The sequence below is a fragment of the Lepisosteus oculatus genome, chromosome 2 (assembly GCF_040954835.1).
Source record: "Lepisosteus oculatus isolate fLepOcu1 chromosome 2, fLepOcu1.hap2, whole genome shotgun sequence".
In the NCBI taxonomy this organism is placed as follows: Eukaryota; Metazoa; Chordata; class Actinopteri; order Semionotiformes; family Lepisosteidae; genus Lepisosteus; species Lepisosteus oculatus.
Genome location: NC_090697.1, coordinates 68,245,323 through 68,266,156, shown reverse-complemented (window position 1 = coordinate 68,266,156; position 20,834 = coordinate 68,245,323). Strand labels below are relative to the sequence as shown.

Below are 20,834 nucleotides of genomic sequence, written 5' to 3'. Positions count from 1 at the left end.
AAAAACTGACCATGTGGTGGTTTTCTGGCAGTCATCTTCCCGGAAATGCAGCTGAGACCCAGTGTAAGTTTTTCACACCCAACGCTGGTGTGAAAGCTGCCACGTCTGCAACTGTTCTTCCTGTTGGGACCATGTGCACATGTGCACCACATTCCCTGCAGAAACGAGTGCCGTCCCTTCGCTCAGCAATATGGTCACCACTCCAGCAACTCGTTTACCAAGACAGAGAAGACTGAAAGAGATGAGTCCTCCAAGTGCCACGTCGAAAGATTGTTTTTATTTTAGCTGATTAAAGGGTCTGGAGAAATAAGAAGAATGTTAAAATGTTCATTAGGAATCATCTGTTTATTCAACTGAAATCCTTTTAAATGGTGATGAGTTTTGATGCAGGAAATTGTTAATGTCAAAAATTAGGCGTGGACTGGTGCTTTTGGGTGATTAGAACGATGGTTTGGCTTTACATTTGTGTGATGATAAAGCAAAACTTGGTTTTGGTATTTTTAAAACGTAATGAAATCCTGCTGACATATCATAGATTCTTATGTCTGTGACAGTTTTCATTTGAAGATTATGATGATGTACAATTCTTGATTTGCCCAGTGTAGGTAGCAGGTGCTCACAGACTCTGTTGCGTCTAATGTACATTAGCCTTGAGGCTGGGAAAATGTACCATAACTATTGTTATTGTTATTAAACACAATCTGTAGCTCTGACACGAACTATAAAAAATAATGTACCTTGAATTCTGTAATGATTATAGCTGCGGGATTGTGCTAAGAAGTGATAATGTGTTTGCAGCAGGTTCCGAGATCAGCACTGTGCTTCAGCTTGGCTCCTGGTTGCTAGATCGATTTCAACATTAAACTTTCATTTTTATTTATGCAGCAACCGTCGAGAAAGCAGCCCACTTGTCAGCAATGAGAGCACAGCCATCTATTAAAATTCTTCTTTTAGAGAACAAGTGTGCTCTGTCCCCTGAGATGTTCTTTTCCCACTGATCAGTTGAAATGGGATAATTCTGTTTTTTTTAGAATTGCTTTCAGCAGGTATAGCTAATATCCTATTAGGGAATATAAAGGGAGTATGGTGACAGAGGGTTACACAGCATGGGATGAGACGGGAAGTCAGTCTGCGATAAAGGATTCTCTACAAAAATAGGGGCAGTCTCTTCAGGAATGAACAAATACCTTATTCATCTTGAAGCTGATGAAAGAAAACTCTCAAAGTTAATCTTTTGACTTTAATTCCACAGCCAGTGCTTCAGGTTGAAGCAGTTGCCTCATCGTTTCGGCTCATGGTTAACAGAAAAAATATTTTAGAAACCACATAAAAAATGCTTGCGGTATTTCCTTTATAGTGTTCTAACATCTTCCTGAGGCAGGTTACAAGCCTGGTGCTTTATGGCAGAACTGCCCCAGTTATAATGTTCTCAGCTAAGAAGGTGCACATATTCCCTTGGTGTTCTAGTTTATAAGCAGGACAACAGAGATGTAACATGGAGCTCTCACCTGTACAGCAGTGGCTTCGGAGGACAGTTTAGTTGCTGCCTTCACTGGGCCATGTGGCAGATGAGTGACGCAATAGAGGGAAGACAAATGCTGAGACTGGGAGGGATGAGATAAAATCACTTTGAAGTTTATTGTCACAGGCGTCTGGGCAATAGAAAAGGTGAATGTCAAGTTCACCAGTTCACCAGTCCTTTTGGATAGTTTGCTGTGTGTAAAAAAGTATGGCGGGACATCTAAAAATGTTGAGAGAAGAGTGTTCTTTTGTATTGCTAGTGCTTTGAGCTTGGAGGCCTGCATGAAATTCACCCCACACTGCGGGCCTGGGCGTTTTGTTGAGCAGCGAAAAGAGGGTTTGTCTTTATCTGCAAATAAAGCATGACAGTAATGCTTTTAACATTCTGTATGGAGGGAGGGTGGTATGTCCTGAATATGTAGGCTGACGAAATTTGCTGTTAAAACAGAAATAATTCAATGAAGTTGAATTTAATTACCATGTTTATTTATTTGCTTGGCAGTAGAAGCAATGCCATCCATGATCACCATTTTGTCCTGCAGAATTCTCCTTCCTGAAGACTTCACATTGTATACATACTCCATGGATGGTTCATTGATTACTCAGAAGCCAGAGATGCAGGTAAGATCTGGTGCTCACTATGCAAGAACATGTTACCTGCTTCACTCTAACATGACTGCTTTGTTAACAGTCTTAAAAAGATTCAGGTTATTTTATATGAAGCTTGTTCACAGACGGACAAAATGTCATATCGATACCTCCCACAGCAGCAGTAACCCTACAGAATGCAAAATAGTTCTTAATTCATTCTGTATATTTGGCAGTCTTCAGTAAATTATGAATGTGGTGTTCATAAACATATTGTGTTCTTTGTTGCTGTTCTGACATGTCTGTGCAAGCTTGTTTATGTTAGTGTTCTTTACACAACACTGATGTGCTTCACTGACAATAAGAATACAGAAGCAGGCCCTTGGACAATGTGTTTTGCAGTTGATTGTTTCAGTTTACTACCATTTAATTATTTAGTGTGATAATAAAAGTGGGCTAAGTGCATTGAATGGATATTTTGAGGGTATACAAACGTGTTTGTACATCTGAACATCTGATGCCAATAGTGAGTAAATCGTTTAACTGTTGGTGAAAGTACTGTAGTTTTAAATGTATAAAACTCTATGAAACCTAGTTCTTTCCGAAGGGTGGTATTTTTAAAACTTGGTTAGATCTGTCTTATTACTCATGACCGTTGACTATTTAGGCTCTTAGTTTCCCGTATAACCTGTGAAAGCTGTATTCTTAATTTTCTTCATTTTATTTTGGATAGAAGTTGGAGAGTTAATGTGATTTCATTTTATTTTTTAAAATTCATTTTTAAGACCGCACAACATCCAAAAATAGGAGCTTGCACGAGGTAAGTAAGGGAAAAAAACAAGTCACTAAACAAGATTTGAAGATGAGAAAAGGCATTTTACCATGCTGTCGCACTGTCCACACTGACAAGATGTTACCTAGCTGTACTTCTTCCCCAAAGAACAATTTTTGCAGGTGAAGGTAACCAAGTGCAAATCTCAATCTGCTCCCAGCCTTGTAAAATATGTTTTTTTGGATTCAGGTAGACATATGAACAAAAGACATTGTGTCCGAAGATTGGTAGTCCCAGTCCCAGACTTTAGTGACAGCTCCTTAAGTCGCCTATGTCTAGAAGCACTCGGTATCACTGAACACGGTGTTCTGGCCGCACCCTGAGGTATCTGTGGCAGTGTGGAGGGAGCAGTCTTCAACTGGCACTGCCGGTGTGCTGCTGTGTATGTAGTGCATGCAAGTTGAAAACAGTTGAGTGTGTTGGGCGTCTGAAGAAAGAGAAAGTAGTATCCCAGACTGCATTCCAGTCAGAACTGCATGATTTCTAGTGTAATCGCTGCTAGTGTTTCAGTACTCTCTTGGGATTTCAGGGGTTTTTGGAAGGGTGTACAGTAGTTTGGAAATTTGCTCAGTAGCTGTTTCTGTGAGAATGAGCCTGTCTCAGTTGAGCTACCCACGAGTTTTTCATTTAAATGTCTACTTTTAGCAAATGAGCAGTTTTGTGAGAGATAAGACAAAAGGTTTTTTAAAAAAGTCCTTAATCGTATCAAAACCACAATCCAGCCTTAAGCAACAAATTACAAATGCGTCTCTTGATGGCAGTTTTCCATTTACTAAATGCTTCTTGGAGCTGCTCAGTGGAAAACCACAGTAAGAGTATTTGGAATTTGTAGTTGGTGAGTGATGTGTGATTGAGGTTTGATTTGTTCTGGGTTACTCTGTTTTTAATCAGGCTCAGTAGCCTGTTATTTGAAGTTCAAGATGCATTTTAAGGAGAAAACAGGATTTCCCGTGATTCCTATTTTGTGTCTGTGAGGAGCTGACCACTGTATAGGTCAATCTTGTTGTCTCAACAGACTATAAGGTATGTTGTAAAGTATCAATAAAATCTATTTTCCATTGCTATGTGATGTGACTCATTGAAACTGATCCCATTCATCTGGTATTGATAATTGATTGTTCCTGTATTCAAAGGGTTGACTTTAGCTGGTTTTCCGTAAAGCTGTTTTCTACATAAATGGACACATTAATTGCACAAGGATAGAAGCAAAATAATTATTAAAAAATAATGGATGAAAAAAGTTTTGTGGCCAATCTGCCTGTTTTCCCAAAATAATGTTTATTCTTAGTACTAGTTCTCCTGAATCTATTTTGAATCAATCTGCATTCAAGTCTGGTTTTTAGTCTCACTTTTATACTTTATCTTTTACTCCTGTTTCTTTATATTAATCTGTATATATTATACTGTCTGTATTCCTATCTGTATAGATTTTTTGCAAAGCACTTAGAAATGTATAAAAAAAAGATGCTATATAAATAAGCTTATAAAACATATTGCCAACACATGCAACCTTTCCTAGGCTTACAGAGCTTGTACACAGCTTGTAAATGGTTTTCACAGAACAGAAAGTGAAGGAAGGTTTTCAGATCAGTATGAACGTCGTTTACACATTTGTACAATATTTGCTTACATTCTGACTAAGCCTGAGCAGATGTCCTCTTTACAACATTATGTCTGAATAACATTCAGACATGCTTCAGTGAAAATATTTTTGTTTAAAGTTGAAAGAAATCAGATCAGCTTGCTGTGCACTACAATGTAGTAAACGTAAGGCCCTTCCTTACCCACGCCTGAGTGGACCTTGGGGTATGGGACGCCCCCAGAATGGGATCCAGGGCTACCATTTTGTACAGTTGTGGGGACCAGAGCCACTGGGTAAAGTATATTGATCAAGGGTGAAAACAACAGCGTCCGCAGCCCCACCCTTGACTTGTGATATTCCAGAGCCCTACCTGCTGCTTTGCCCTGCCCTCTGCTTTATAACCTGAGAGCAGCTGTCTTTGGGAATTGTTTACACAAACCTTTTTGCAGCAGCAAAGCATAATGCGTATTGCTTTTTATAAGGGGTACAAGAAAGGAGGTTTTCTTTCTAGATTGGGCAGTTGGCCTGATTTTTGGAAGTAAAGAGGTAGTCTGTAGGTTATGCTGGAAAATCCCTTTACTCAGGTGAGCTTACTTTTGGAAACTCTCTACAGCCAAGCCCGAAGCCTGTCACCAGTATATTAAAAAGACCCTGCAGACAGTATATCTTAGGCAGGTGAGCTTAGTTCTACATGGTGATGGAAAGTAAATTGGAAAGCTTCTATAGCACAATAACATGCACTATTTCACTAGTCCAAACTGTTATCCATGGGATTATGACTTAACGCTTCAAAGTCATACCCTTCTAAAAAGTACACTCAAAGGTGTAAGCAGAGGGGCAGACAACTCCCCAGTGTCTTAAATTTACCAACAAAAGAAAAAGTTAACATTGGTAATTACTAAGATGCGTCCTGAATGTACATGTAGCCTACTGTATATTGTAAATGGTGGGGGGGTGTTGGCAAGTATGCGGCAGATCGTAGAAGGTCATTCTCATGCTGCTGAGTGAAAGCAAGAGTTTGGCTCGGGGACGTGAACATCCCAGCTGGAGCGAAGGCAGCAGCTGTCAGTTCAGTTGGTAAGAGAACGTGAGAGGGGAAGGTTGAACATCAGGAATGACTAGATATTACTAGTGTGCATTGCTATTAAGATGCTAGATTTAGATAGGTGTACTCCTGATGTTTTAGTCTGATATACTTTTTATAGATGCTAATTATGGCATCTCAGGACATGAATGGGTGACAGAGACTAGGGGTGAACCATAATAGGCTAAATGGTAATCCTTTAATATGACTGTCCTGTTATTATAAGTTATGGTGCAGAGAAGAATAGTAGTACTCATTTCAGTAGTACATCCTAATTTAGAAGGCAAATATAATTTTTAAAATGCTACCCCAATAGATTTCAGTGCCTTCTGGAAGTGTTGGATTTTGTTTCTTCATTGGTAGAAAAAAAGAAGCAGTAGCTGGAATTTAGAATTATGAGAAATTCCTCAAACCTAGATTTCTGAAAGCCATAGAAAAGGTCACTAGTAAACCAGTAAATATGCACAGAAAACTAGACCTGTTAAAATCATGATGGGTCAGAAATAAAAGGCAATTTTAATTTGCTTCTTGATAATCAGAATATTAGGCCAAACGTTAAGCCTAAACACTGTTGACATGCCAATGACATTGGGGCTTACTTTGTAGGTGATGTACAGTATGTCATCTGCATAGCCATATGTTAGAGAGTGTCTGTAGCGTTTCTTAATGTTGTGCCTCATCTGTGCTGTATACCATGCCTGGGTATCTGCAGCATTTCACATTAAAAACCAGTGGGGTAGAAAGAGGGAATACATAAAAGATGAAAGTTCCAGTTCTAGAAGGATTGGCAAGAGTTTCTTTTTGTTAGCAGAAGTGGAAAAACAGGAGGGAAACTCCTGCTACACTTGGGGTTTCTCTGGTTTGAGAGCAGATGGCTTGAGGTGTACAGTATGTGTGGAAATAACCTGTTTCAGTGCAATCGCCTCTCTCCCATCCCATAGAATACTGTACTTCTTGTGGTGGGCAGTGTTTATAGCCAGCAATTCACAGAGCAGTACCTTCTGAGTCTGTGTGTGGGGTGAGAGCTCACTGTGCTTTTTTCAGGAGCAGAAGTGGCCAGATTGCCAGTTCAGTCGAAATTCATGTGTGATTATGGGTGTGTGGCCCCTTGTTCTTTCTATTCGCAAGTTGCAACACTCATTTGCTTTTTTTAATCCTATTTCTTTATAAATAGAATGTTGCCTCAGTCTCATTAATTTCAGTACTGTTTTTTTTGGTCAGACTTGCACTTTTTGTATAGCTCTGGAAAACGAAGTCATTTGTCTTCATTTTTTTTTTGTTTTCATTAATATTTCAACTGTTGGATTTACATCCTATTCTACTCACAGGGAAGGCAGGGCTAAAGTTATCGAGTCATATCCCAGCTGTAAAACACAAAGCGCTTAAACACAAAAACAGTACAGCATAGTTTGGCACAATTTTCTGTGGCAGATTAAAGCAATGGAAGATACTACAAACAAAAATGCCAGTACAATCCTGAATTTTGTAGTACTATACATATGTAGCTTTTATGTATTTCTGTATAATAATGTGCCATTACTATTCTTCAGACTATGAAGCTAATGTTGCAGAACTAAAGAAAGATTTATTTTCTCCTGTCTCAGAGATAATAAAGTGGAGTGAAGCACAACAGGAAGTCTTTGTAACTCCCATTGGGGAATTATCCAGAAATGATATTTGAATTGTGTCAGAGCTACATTTTCCAGACATATGTTGAGAGTTCTTTATCTGGGATTTACAGTAATATTTTTTACAACTTCCTGGGTTTTGTGTTGTATATCCATGTGTTTTGGAATCGCCAATTGTTTCTTAAGGCATTGGCTCACAGGAAATGCCCACCCACTCACTCCTCTTTATGCTGCAAGCTCCCCAGTGGCTAACAGGAGAGAGAGCTCTGATTGGAGGCACAGCTCTTCCCTCGCTGGCATCACTGCACAGCCTGCAGGTGCCCAGGAAGTTGCTGAAGCTGCTATTTCCTCAAGAGCCTGGAGAGCCCTGGCTGGATTGCCAGTTGTGCACTGTGTGTAGCAGCACACTAACAATAGTTTTCAAAATTATGTCCGTGAAGGCAAGAAAACTTAAAAGCTGTTATGTTTGCTGTTTTTATCTGGTAAAATTGGTTCCATGTTGGAAATGCAACAAGAGGTTAAAAATTCAACAAACAATAAGCATATTTATCTGCAATGGCAGAGGTTAAAAACACGATGTCATCTGTGTTTTTTCTTTTTCTAACTGTATAACTCACTCTATCAATCTGGAAGTCAGTTGATGTTTAGTTCTTTGAGTGGTTGGTTTGTGACGTCTTGGCAGGAGTCCAGGCATGCAGTTCATTCTGTTTACAGCAGAAACATTGTCTTCTGCCCATGCAGTGCAGTTGCAGAGAGCCGGACCTTTTTTATTGGCAAAGAATAGGGAGTCTAGTCTTTTAGATGTGTTTTTCCAAATCTAAAGATCTTGATTTCAGTTTTTTTCCACGTCTGAAAACAAATGCAAAGACTGGAGAGTGCGTTCGCTCTCTGGCCACACTGTCAGTCCCTCACTCTTATAAAATAATAGCACTCACATCAGCTAAGCATAAGCTACCCACCCCTTGGGAATTCAACAATATCCTCTTAGTGAGCTCCAAGACAAAATTTCATGCTTGTGTTGGCTTGATACCTTGTAATGATCTGTGACTTAGCGTTATACTTGTTAACATTTTTAGTGGCCTGCTTGGCGAGGGAAGGTGGGGATAAGGGAGCTTGATCCCTGTTAATTAGCTGTTATGTCTGTTAAGTGATGGATTCCTAAAACTTCCATTTTATCTGGTCAGAACAGGTGAAGGGTGTAATTGTAATCTTTCTGATATGATCCATTACATGAGTAGAAAACAGAGGTAATTTTTAAGTAAAGTGCTGGCATTTTGTGACAATTGAACTTTACAGGAATCCTTTGCATCTGTGACATGACAGACTATCTGCTTCTATACAGACAGGAGACAATGTACATTTAAGCAATTGGATATTGTACGAAATTAAGAGGTTTATATTAACTAAACAATTTAATGGAAATCCCCCAGATTAAAAGGTCCATGTTTTATTGCTGCATTTTCTGCACATCTGAAATACAAATCTCAAAAAGAAGCAAGCATACTTCTAGCTGAGATATATATATTGCAAACTGTTGAGAGGGTGTCTTTAGGGATTTTGCAAGTAAAGGTAAGTCTTTTGCTATACTACCAGACTATCTTGGAAAACGAATCAAGCAGCTTACTGATCGCTGTAAAATGTCTCATTATTATCCTTATTATTGCTCTCTTCTTTCAGTATTTTTTGCATGCTTATTTTTTAAGTCTACCCATTTATTTTCTTAATTCAGTGCACAATTTATATGACATGCCCTCCTCCCAGGGACCTGGAAACAGTAAAAGTGGGATTACAAAAACGCAAGTTTTGTTTTAATACAGCTTTGTGAAGACCTTGTGGATTTAAGAATTGCTACAAGAAAGAAGAAGCCCGTCTGGATATAGTGTTTGTGTGGCTGCTTAGCAGCGCAAGTGCTCGTACCCCAGATTAAATGTTGGGGGTACTGGTTGAGGCTGTCTTAGAGAATAGAATAACACGAATAAAACTGTAGTTTGTGATTGCAGTAATAGGACTTTTTGTAGGCCTTGTTGACATAAGCGCAAGGCCTTACTCTTGTAATTTTCACTTATGGATTAAGGCCCCCTATGGAAACCTGAACTGCTGATCTGCCGACTACAGCAGAACACCTTCCTGTGCCACTTGCCTCCCTCACCAGCAGGCTGGCAGTCTGAGCCAGAGAATGACAGGAAACTGGCCTGAAACAAATCTCAAGAACATTAAGAGGTCATGCTGGTTCCTCTTTGCAGTCTGCTCTTGCCTTGCACAGTCTGGCCGGCATAACACTTTGTGCTATCCTTGTTTGAAAGTTTAGTAGGGCGATGTGAAGTAATATGGTAAAACAGGGTACATGCTGTGGGAAGCAGTATGTGTGGCTTAGTGCCATCATGAAACCACAAAGAAAAAAATACAGAGTTGCCATGTGATTTGAAAGTGGTCATTCTTCAGAAGGTTAGAGCGAGAGCTCACTGTGTGGAGCGAGCTGCTGTGTTTTTTTTCCCCCACAATGAATTCTCTTTCACTTCAGCAATTTATTGAACCAAACACACTATAAGGTGTTTTGTGTTGCCCCGCTGTACTGCCTTGACAGTCTCCTGCCACGTTAAAGCTCTCACACTTGTTGAAAAGGTGACTAGTGCAGTCCAAGCTCCTACAGCCACGCTAGCAAGATTACAGACCTGTGCATGCATCACGGCTTCTCCTCTCCTCATTCTGTCCCCTCTGTATGAACTGTGTCATTCTTTGAAAGTATTTGTGAACGTGTACCTATACCGGCCTGAGAACATTTTAAGAAAATAATAACATAAGAAAAATTGAAAGTTTAATTGATTCAAGGATCCCACATAACTTTTGCTCGAAAGAAACAACAATCTATCATGGTATCTGCTTCACCACATGACTGAGTAGCTTGTTCCTCACATCCACCACCCTTTGTATAATGCTTTTTTTCATTGTTTTAAAAGCACTTCTGCATAGTTTTTTTTTTACTTAATCAGTAAGTCCCAGGTTTAGCACTTGTCCAAAAGCTCTCTAATCCTCACCTTTACTCTGAATTGCAAAAGCAGATGAAGCATTGAGCTTTTAAAGCCAAACGGCTGTCATACGCTAAATAACAGATCTGAAAAATGTAGTTCTCAAGGCACACTTCCAGATTTATATAATTTTGGGTTAGGAGACTGGGTTCCAGGATGCAAACTTTTGCAAGAGATAGAACAGGGAAGCAGAGAAGAATACAGCAGTTATTGGTTTAGTGCTTAAGTAGCAAGAAGACCTGTATATGGAGCCGAATGTGCTTGAGTGGCAGAAAGCTCAATGGTTGGGTGCTGGGTGTAGCTTGGCCAACTCCAGTCAATGAGCCTGCAACGTTAATTTTTCTATTTCGCATCTCTGCTTTCAGCTACCTGTCCAAAAGAACCTGTCAGGGCCTCTTTGGAGGCTGTGGCTGTAAAAAATGTAATAACAGTCTAAATACAAACTCCCAGCTATTTTCTTCTCCCGACCAGGAAACAGACTGTCAAAATCATTAACAAATGACATACTTCGTAGAAAAAAAATAATTGGAAATAAAAGCAGTGCTGAGTCCCCTTCACTCTTTTCCACAAAGTGAGAAACGATAATGATGATCACACCTACTCTGTTCTTTAATAACCTAAAAAACGTCATGTTTTCATTGGTGGAAAATTGCACCTTTAAAGATGGGGAGCCTCACAGAAGATGAAAATATACTGAGCCAGAGCAAAGAGGAAACAGTAGGAAAGCCACCTGTGGATGTAGAGGGAAGTAAGTGGGCAGACAAAGCACCCTTGATTCTGCAAGGAAGGCCTGTAATACTCTTATGGTTCTCATTGTTTACTTCTCCATTTGTTTAACGAAATGCATTTAATTTTAAGATAACACAATCTGCAGTTGCTCCAACGTAATTGTTTTTTCATCATCCCCACGATAAAAGCAGACCCTGGCGGTGTCTTTTAAGCTGCCAGCTTGCTCTGGCCACAGGGGTGTGCCCTCGAGTGCTCCCAGCTGTTTTGTGTGACATGATTTGATGCTGACGGAAAAGCCCTCTCTCCCAACCTTCAGAGGTGTTTCTCTGGTGGACGTCAGACAACCTGACTGCACAGGCACAGTGAGAGCTGATGTGAAAGTGGTTGCTGAGCGCTTAAACGGTGTTATTAAAGGGTGGGAGTCTACAACACTGCCTTTCAGTGCCACTCTGTGTAGTGACATTGACCCAGAGGCGGGGTATTGAGGAACTGTCACCATAAAGATGTTCCTGTGACACTAAAGAGACAGATTTGACCATAATTAAAAACAAAAACAAAGCACAAATGCTCCGGCTCAATGAGCACAAAATGCGGGGGTGTTGCTGGGTATACAGTGGACTAAAATACCTTTTATCCCACATGGACACCATAAATGTAGTGACACTGATGCAAAGAGATGGTATTTAGCGACTGTCACCAAGAACGATACCTTATGTTACCCTAGGGAGTCAGATTTTCCCATTAAAGATAAAAAAACAAGCTTAAGGGTGTTTAAAAACAAAATTGTAGTCTTTTTTTTTGTGTGCAGATCTGGGGTCAATACCATTCAATAAACAAGATGGTAAGCAAAACAGTTATTTTTTGAGAAAAGAAGGCAAAGTAAGGCAAAAAAAAAACCTAGCCTTAACCTTCCACAAAGATGCATGATCAAAGGTGCCAGAATAGACCCTTGGCATAACCTTGAGCTCTTTTCTAGCTTGGAGATTACTGAGACGCTCCAAACAGCATCAGTTCTCCTAAATAAAGTTTCCCCAAAGAACCAGAGATAATTGCTTAAATCCCCTAATCCCCTGGGTGGGCGATTCTAATGTATCCCACACAGAGGGATTAGGATCATGTTTACACACATGAGAGTAAACAAACGTAGAGCTCCCACAATAGACATGAATGACAGCCCTAGCTCACACTATGGTTCTGGCAGTAGACGTACAAAATGTCAAAACTAAGTGTATGTGCATGCAACTTAAGAAAATAACAGTGACTGCTTCTCGGCATAGATAAAAATGGAAACGTTTGCAATACTTTGACAATTAAATAAGACATGGGTGAAATAGATCAAGCATTTCCGGTTTTAACACAACTGTACTGACACTGTATGATACAGGACTCATTTTCCACTCTGCTCCTGAGCTTTCATAGATTCTTCCAACTCATTTCAGTTTGTATTTCTAAGATATCTCTGCAGTGAGAGAATACATTTGTATTCGTTAATCTTTTCTTTCTGTCTTCCAGGACCACTGCCATTACCAGGGCTATGTGGAGGGTATCCCACAATCCACAGCTGCCCTCAGCATCTGCTCAGGCCTTAGGTAAGGGAATAAACCATTCAGCAGTGCTGACCTTGGAGTAATGGAAAGTAAGCAGATTAGAGCCAGGAGGTCAGGATTATTGACTCCCTCGGAGGTGAAACGCAAGGCCGATTTTGCAGGCCCAGAGTCTTGTTTAATTATTCAGGCCCTCTGACCGAGCTCAGGATATATCTAAACCCGTGCAGAAATCCACTTGAAATGACGGTCCTAAAAAAGCAAGTCAGTTAAACCCATTTACTGTCATTTGTGAGTTGTTAATTGCTAATGCTTCTTACAACAAAAGCTTGGCCTGTTCTAATGGTGGCTTTTTAAGGCAAAAGCTGTTGTATGCAGTTACAAGTATGTCTGATGGTAACTCAGTCTGTTTCCTGAAGGTTCATTCCTATTCCTGGGAACAGGGTTTAGGAAAATTGATCAAATGCATAAATAAAATATACAGAATTTCCTTGGGATTAGTTCTCACCAGACTTGTTTTGATATTGGCAAGAAGGGGGATTATGTACATGTCTTATTCATTTATTTCATTTGTTGATCATTCATTTATTTTTTCATTAATCTGAGAGTTAAAGAAGTCGTGCACAGTCTCCAAACATATAGAATGAACTAGCAGCTTGAACTGCTTTCATGTTTACTGGATCAAGAGTGAAATGTTGAAAGATGGTACACAAATCTCTTTAAGTGTTCAAATGCACAGGTTAAGTTACCATGTGTGCTGTGCAAAGGTAATGATATATCTTACTGATGGGGCCATGAACGGTCATTTTTCTGGTTTCACGTTATAGGTGCTTTTTGATGTAACAATCTTTACAGTGCTTCATATAGTACTTAACCTCAGTGATACAGCTGGATTAGTGTCTTGAGTAGAGAATAATTACAGGACTGAGAGAAGCCTGTGCATGTGAGCTATTACCGGCTTGGACTGGTGAGATGGGCTGACAGCAAAACACAAGATTATTTTTGCTGGTATGTGAAAAATTACACTTTGTCTGTAGAATGTAATATGAGAAATGTCCAGAACCTTAGAAAAAAACAATGTAAAGATATGGGATATCAGAAGAAAATGAGTAATTTTCAGAAAACAAAATGGCAGTCAGTGGAATTGATAGGACAGAATAAGGGAACTGACTAATACTAATCATCATATTGGGGTTTACAATTAAGGAACTACAGTATGTGAAAAGGGAAAAGAAGTGAAGAGTGATGACAAGGAAAAGCAACAAAATATGTAATTAGCTGACTGATAACAAAAACAGCTTTCCGAAGAATTGTGGAAATGAATGTATCTCTGAGCTGGCAAACAGAATTAGGTCATGCTGAGATAATGACAGGCTCAGTCACAGGTGGTTGATGTGATATTCTACTGACCTGACCTCTCAGTGTCAGCCTGTACATGAAAGGCAGGACTGCACAGATCTGGTAAATGTGTACAGGTGTGCCATCATTGTATTTTACAACGGATCTTTACATGAAACAGATATTGGACTGTTTATTGGAAGGGAGATTAGAATGACTGAGTTTGAGCTGATTAACAGTTCAAACTGAAGAGCAGCCTCTTCTTTATTGATCGCTCGGCAGTCTGCAGGGAGAATCTCATTCCCCTGGTGAGAAAGGAAAGGAATCCTAAACACATGCAGTATCCATATGTTACTGTTTAATTTATGGTCTTCATCTAATAAGTAAAGCTGTTTTTAATTATGTTTTAACTAGTACATTTTAATTCATCTTTGATGTTAGAAAAATATGCCAGTACAAAGAAAAAATACTGCACCAAGTATCTTATGTCTCTAAAATGTCGCTCCAAATTCTCATCTAAAATAAAAACATTGTTTAATGCACCTCTAAAATAATGTGCAATAGAGCCTGTCTGATGAAGTACAAAATATTGGTAGAGTGGAGAGGTTTTTGAAAAAGTGCCTTCTGTGACTTTGTGTGCATTCATAAACTCTCGATGACTGGAACTCGATAGCTCTTCAGTCCTTCTGTTATTCAAAAGTGCTGTCTCATTGTATATAGGTGAGCACCTCGTTCTTGGTATTCTTTGAATTAAATGGTTCTGAATTTATTTTGATTACATTTTGCACGAAGAGATTGGGAACTAAAATTAGTATAAAAGTGTGCATGCGTAGATGTTTGAGTGCAATTTGCACAAGAGCCCACTGCTTTCATAAACATAAGTGGGTTGAAAAAATGTTTCTATAACAGTAAAAATAAAAACGGAAGCTGAGTGTCTTAAAGAGGCAGTAGTGCAGGAACACATTTCATGAAGCGGAAGACCTTCCCTCTGTATTGCAAACAGCTGGTAATGCTGCACTTCTCATCACAGGAAGCAGTAGTGCCTATCAGCAGATTTTTGTTCAGTACTGTTGAGACAGTTCCTTAGCTTTCTGTGGTCCCAGCTAAAATCTTAGTTCTCAGTTAGTTAGGAGAATCTCAGTTCTCCTTACAGCTGAAGAAGGCTCCATGGCCGAAACGTTGTGTTTTCTTTCTTCTTTTTTTCAGCATGGAATAAACCTATTACTTGTTACCTTGAATCTTTACTAGTACTGCTGCTGAGATGAGTCTGTGAAGTTGGACAACACATTTTACTTAACAACAAAGCACAGTAAACCTGGATCACCACAGCTAACTCAACCAGTAATTTGTAGAGAACTGATTGAGGTCTACACCCTAGGCATTGTCTGTCCAAACCTCAATGCACAATTGCCAGTTTGGGTCTTCTCTCTGTTCAATAGCAATTCCTGCAACTTGTTGGCCACCTAGTGGTGCTCCTACAGTCAGCACTGACTGTCCTGCATGGTACTATGGTGTTTGAATCAAAAGCTGATTCCACATTTACAAAATAACATTGAATCCTTATGGTTTGATAATATTTAGAAATGTTTAGAGTGCCAGTGCTTGTTTCTTATTATATCTTTTTATAACGCTTTCAATAAGGAATTGCAGCAGATCACAATCTGTTAAAAAAGCAGGTTGAAAATAAAGATTATGGACCCACTGTACAAACTGTAGTTACTAGTAAAAATACTATGAGCTTTAAAAATTACTTTTAAATTAAAAATTTTTGGTCAAATATATTAACAAACAAGATTCAAGTGAATGGGAAATATCTGCCTTTCTTTTCCTTAGTCTTTATTTTAGAGTAAACTCGAGATCTAATGACAGCCTCCTCTGCGAACTTACACTGTTTTTTGGGGGGAAGGGAGGTGTTTGTCAGTTCCATTAGAGAAGTGTGAGAAGGAAAATTAAAGTGCCAGAGAAGGAAGGTCAACCTGCTGGCAGAATTCTTAATCCCCCAAAGAATCTAGTCTGGTCTGAAAACAAGTCTGCAAGTACTTTGTTATTCTGCTAATAAACAATTATTTGATAGGGAATAAAAACAGCTTAAAAACAGATCCCGCATTTAACTGGACTGGTGTGTATTTTTGGATAATTTATTTCCAGTGGAAACCTAATTTTCTGACTTCTCTCGTATGTAGGTGCTGATAAGGAGGTTTGATTTTGTCCACTGCCATGTCACTTATTAAATTTGTGTTAAAAAAATGTGCATACAAGTTATTTTGTGATCTATGATTTTGATGAAACTATGAGGGGGTGCTCGATGCTTGGATTTGCTTTGGCTTTGCTGTTGTCCCGGAAAGTACAGTATCATAAATACAGTAGACAGTTGATGGAACTTTTCGAGGACTCCAACACTATTGGTATTAGCAAACCCGAGCACAAAGATAAAAATGCTGGTGGGGATTCCCCAAAGTTTGTGATTTGAAACATCCCTGTGGAGTCTGAGGAGCTTATCTTCTGAATAAAAATAATCTGGAAATGTGAGGCAGTCAGAACATTTTTGGCGAGTTTTGGCGGACAAAGGTGCAATGTCAAGGCATTGAACATAAGCAAACATAGTGCCATCCAGCAGCGTACCACTTGGCTGTCCACTTACAGTGGGTATAAAATTGGCTCCCATTACAGCAATCTGTGCCATGAAAAACGTTCTTCTCTTTATACAGTATATAAAAGCTTCCATTCTACCATTTCAGATTACCAGCTCGCTGACGAAATGGAAAAGTCTAGTGTTTTAAGATACCAGTGTGGCAGGTTTGCTTGAGGGCAGTGAGTGCGGTGCTGAATTGAATGTGTGTTGATTTTTCCTTCTTTCTCTCCAGAGGGGTTCTGCACACAGCCAATGCCAGCTATGGAATAGAGCCCTTGCAGTCATCCTCCTCCTTCCAGCATCTCATCTACCACCTCAAGGACGTTCGGTCTGAGCCTTTGTCCTGCGGAGTGCAGCACACAGAGCCTCCACCCTCAGACATAGAACATGCACAGAACCTCGATCCATTGTCAATGACCCAGCTGTTAAGAGTGAGAGGATATTGGGTTTCTTTTATGACTGAACTTTTCTAGAGAGATGAAGATCCCCCCCAGCCCATGCCAATGACACAACCTCCTGTCCTCCCTTCCCAGCATTCATTTCTTCACATTCTCTGACCCCCCACCCCCCACTGTACACCTATGACTGTTTCAGACATATGGCCAGACTATTGCCCCTTACCCAGCCTGAAAATGCTGGAATGCTTTACATTGCTGCACCAGTGTATCAAGATGTGGAATATTGTCTGCATTTCCTGAATCATCATTAAATCACAAAACGTATTCTGAAACCATTGAGGAGAGGAATTAATCTAAAAGATACTACTGTATAGAGCACTCATTAAGCATGTGAGTGGTGGTGGGATTGATGCCTGTTACATTCTCTGACGCTACAAGCTAGATGTGCCAAATGCCCTCTTCTCATTTGCAACCTTTCTCTGATTATAGGAAACTATAATCAGAGAAAGAAACTGGAAGATACCCTGCCATGTTATTAAAAACAGTACCTTTGCTTCTTATGAGAAAGGGCTGGATGATCCTTAGAGGCATTAGTTACTAACAACGGAACAAGATAGTCTGGCTGAATATAATTTGTAACCTCTCTTATATTCTTAAGATATAATTTCTTTGCTCAGTGTGCATATGTGCCTTAGTGACATGTGAGGTCAGAGCTCATAGTTTCCACAGTGTAATAGTAACTGGGAGTCCTGCACGGCTGCTGGATGAGGCCCTGCATCACAGGTTAACCCTGTTCAGCAACGTCTTTCCCTCATTTGTGCATCTGTGTTGACAAGGGCAATCCTGGTCATCCTCTTCAATTAATAATGTCTAATTAAGCCAGTTAGTAGTTTAATTAATGATTCAATGAATGGATGACACAGATGGAATAAAAAACAGCTGGTCCAGGGGGATTTTATATCCCTCGGAAGGTGGCTGATATCATTTTAAACTCAAAGGCGTTGTGAATTGCTAGCACGGCCAGTGTCTCTCCAGAAGCCGGATGTAGAGCTTAGTGCTGCCTGTCATGGCATGCCTGCTTTGTTAGCATTTGTCCAGGGGAACAGTTCTGTGTTAACTTGTGTGTTTCTGTTTTGTTTTTGTTTTTTTCAGCGAAAGAGGGCGGTGCTTCCTCAGACTCGGTATGTGGAGCTGCTATTAGTGGTGGACAACGAGAGGGTGAGAGTCTTGACTGTCTGTGGAGACTTAATGGAGTAAGAATACGAAATGTGGACATACAGGAAAGAAAATAATAATAATAATTGCTTACACTTACATAGCACTTTTCTGGACACTCCACTCAAAGCGCTTTACAGGTAATGGGGACTCCCCTCCACCACCACCAATGTGCAGCATCCACCTGGATGATGCAATGGCCAGAACACTCACAACACATCACATATCAGTGGGGGGGAGAGCAGAGTAATGTATCCAATTCTTAGAGGGGGATTATTAGAAGGCCATGATTGATAAAGGCCAATGGGAAATTTGGCCAGAACGCCGGGGTTACACCCCTACTCTTTTCAAGAAACACCCTGGGATTTTTAATGACCACAAAGAGTCAGGACCTCGGTTTTGCATCTCATCCAAAAGACGGCGCCTGTTTACAGTATAGTGTCCCCATCACTATACTGGGGCATTAGGACCCACATGGACCGCAGGGTGAGTGCCCCCTGCTGGCCCCACTAACACCTCTTCCAGCAGCAACCTTAGTTTTTCCCAGGAGGTCTCCCATCCAGGTACTGACCAGGCTCACACCCGCTTAGCTTCAGTGGGTTGCTAGTTGTGAGTTGCAGGGTGATATGGCTGCTTGCAAAAGATACCCCTTCCTCAACAGTGCAATACTGGCACTGATAGTATAAGTACTACTATGACAAAAGTAATACTGTTCTTATGCCTGAAATGGAATGGATGTTTAAAATAATCCAATGTAAAATCTTTCATTTTCTCCATCTGAGAAAATCATTAATTACAACTTTATCTCCTGGACATATCTGATGAAACAGGCTTTTTTTCTTATTATGGCTGTATGCGTGCTTCCAGGATAGTTTGAGGAAGGTTAGGGGGATTTTCCCATCAAAAGCTAAGTAGCAATGATCAGTGGAGCACAAATTATTTAACAGTGTAGATGTCAAGATTAAACCAAGATGTGAACTTCTGGGTAGGAATTGTTGTCTTTCGCTCTTGGAGTGGGCACACTTACACAGTGGTCATTGTGAATGGAAATGTCCATAATCAAGAAATGTACACAGAAAAAGAAACCACTTTATTAAAGTTAAAAATAAATTGATAAACATACTGAAAGCTTAGATTACAAATCTGTCAAACAAGCCAGATGGGCCAAATGGCCTCCTGTCATTTGCAGTTTTTGTTCTTATAAGAATTTCCCTTCCTTTAGTAGGCTGTAGGATTTTTTTTTTTTATTGGAGGAGTTAGGACTTGGAAGAGGAGAGTTTGTAAGTGTATTTAAGTTGAAAGCGCATATTAAATGATGGTAATGTCCTAGGGAATTCTATTCCACACAAAATATCTAAAAATAATTTGTTTTTGTTTATAGTCCTGTGGGTAGCTATCATACAGCCGAGGTTATTTCTTATACAGTATGTTTATGAACAGAAAGAATGAGAAACCTGCCATCAGAAATCTGCTCAATAATATATTACAAAGCTATTCACTCATGGTGTGGACATTTGTCAGTCAGAAACTGTGAAATAGCGTGACAGATTATTGCCTGCATGGCAGAAAAAACGGGATGCTCAGTTTAAGAGTGGCAGTCACTGTCAGGCTTTGCTACCAGCTACACTGAATGGAAGTCGACAGTTTAGCACTGTATGTGTACATAGAATGAAAGGTTTAATAGCATATCAGCAGCAGCTCGCAAGCACCCATTCTGTTCTGTGTTTGAGAAGTCAGTGTCATTGCTGTCTGCACTCGACTAATGAATTCATTTTTTCCCCGTTTCATTTTTTTTACAGACAGAAGATCTTAATACTTCTGGAAAATTTAATTTAGAAGTTCTAAGAGGAGTGTATAAAGGTTACCCTGTTCTATTAGGATTGCCAGGCAAGGTCAATGGAAACACCTGTGAGGGCTTTCAGCCCAGAGCTTGACTGTAGGTGGTGTGCTCATTACACACCATCATCATCCTCTGTCTCTTACTTTCCTCTTTAGTTTAACCACATGAACCGCAATCAGACCGCAGTGCGCGAGGAGATGGTCCACCTTGCCAACTACATCGACAGCGTGAGTATTTTCACCACAATGAGCTTAATTCATTGTCAAGATTTATTTTCTGCCTGGCTACCCACCTTTAAAGCTCCGACTGACTCTCAAGGAGGTGACACCCGTGCAATGGTTCATACTGGGCTCTTTACGTACCACCTTTATCAAAATGAGATGTTTGATGAGATTCTACAAGTCTGCAGAGATTACTTCATGTTAAGCCAATAACAGTATGTATGAATTACATCTGAATAATGCAAAACATTTGTGGGATGGGTGCAGTTTAGCTGGGCCTTGTTTAACTTGTGGGCCTTGTTGTGTGATGAATATATTTTTATTTTTAAATATTGTGTGCACGTCATGTAGGAAATTCCAATTTATTCCTTTGTTTCTTCTGTGTAGTTTGCCATGTTAATTGAACCCTTTTCCCTCCTTCTTTTCTTGATTTCTTGATCACTCTCAGATGTACATTGCTCTTAACATTCGCATTGTGCTGGTGGGACTGGAGATCTGGACCTATCAGAACCCCATCAATACTGATGGAAGTGCTGGGGAGGTGCTGGGGAAGTTTGTACAGTGGAGAGAGAAGGAGATGGTGACCCGTCGGAGACACGACAGTGCCCAGCTGATCCTGTGAGTCTGGGGGTGCTCTAACTAAACGTCTTACTCCG

General features: G+C 40.0%; 1 protein-coding gene across 3 annotated transcripts in view; it reads left to right on the top strand.

Moving 5' to 3' along the window:
• The window catches only part of LOC102690245 (disintegrin and metalloproteinase domain-containing protein 9), a 60,856-nt gene that overhangs the window by 19,064 nt on the left and 20,958 nt on the right, over positions 1–20,834 (top strand). For all 3 annotated transcript variants that reach the window (XR_011182882.1, XM_015340271.2, XM_015340265.2), the window contains exons 4-9: positions 2,064–2,142; positions 12,503–12,579; positions 16,737–16,935; positions 18,055–18,120; positions 20,113–20,184; positions 20,627–20,796. Coding sequence is in view for 2 of the 3 variants with exons in the window: in XM_015340271.2 (XP_015195757.1) it covers positions 2,064–2,142; positions 12,503–12,579; positions 16,737–16,935; positions 18,055–18,120; positions 20,113–20,184; positions 20,627–20,796 (663 nt within the window). In the remaining variant the exon portion in view is untranslated. The remainder of the gene's footprint in view (positions 1–2,063; positions 2,143–12,502; positions 12,580–16,736; positions 16,936–18,054; positions 18,121–20,112; positions 20,185–20,626; positions 20,797–20,834) is intronic.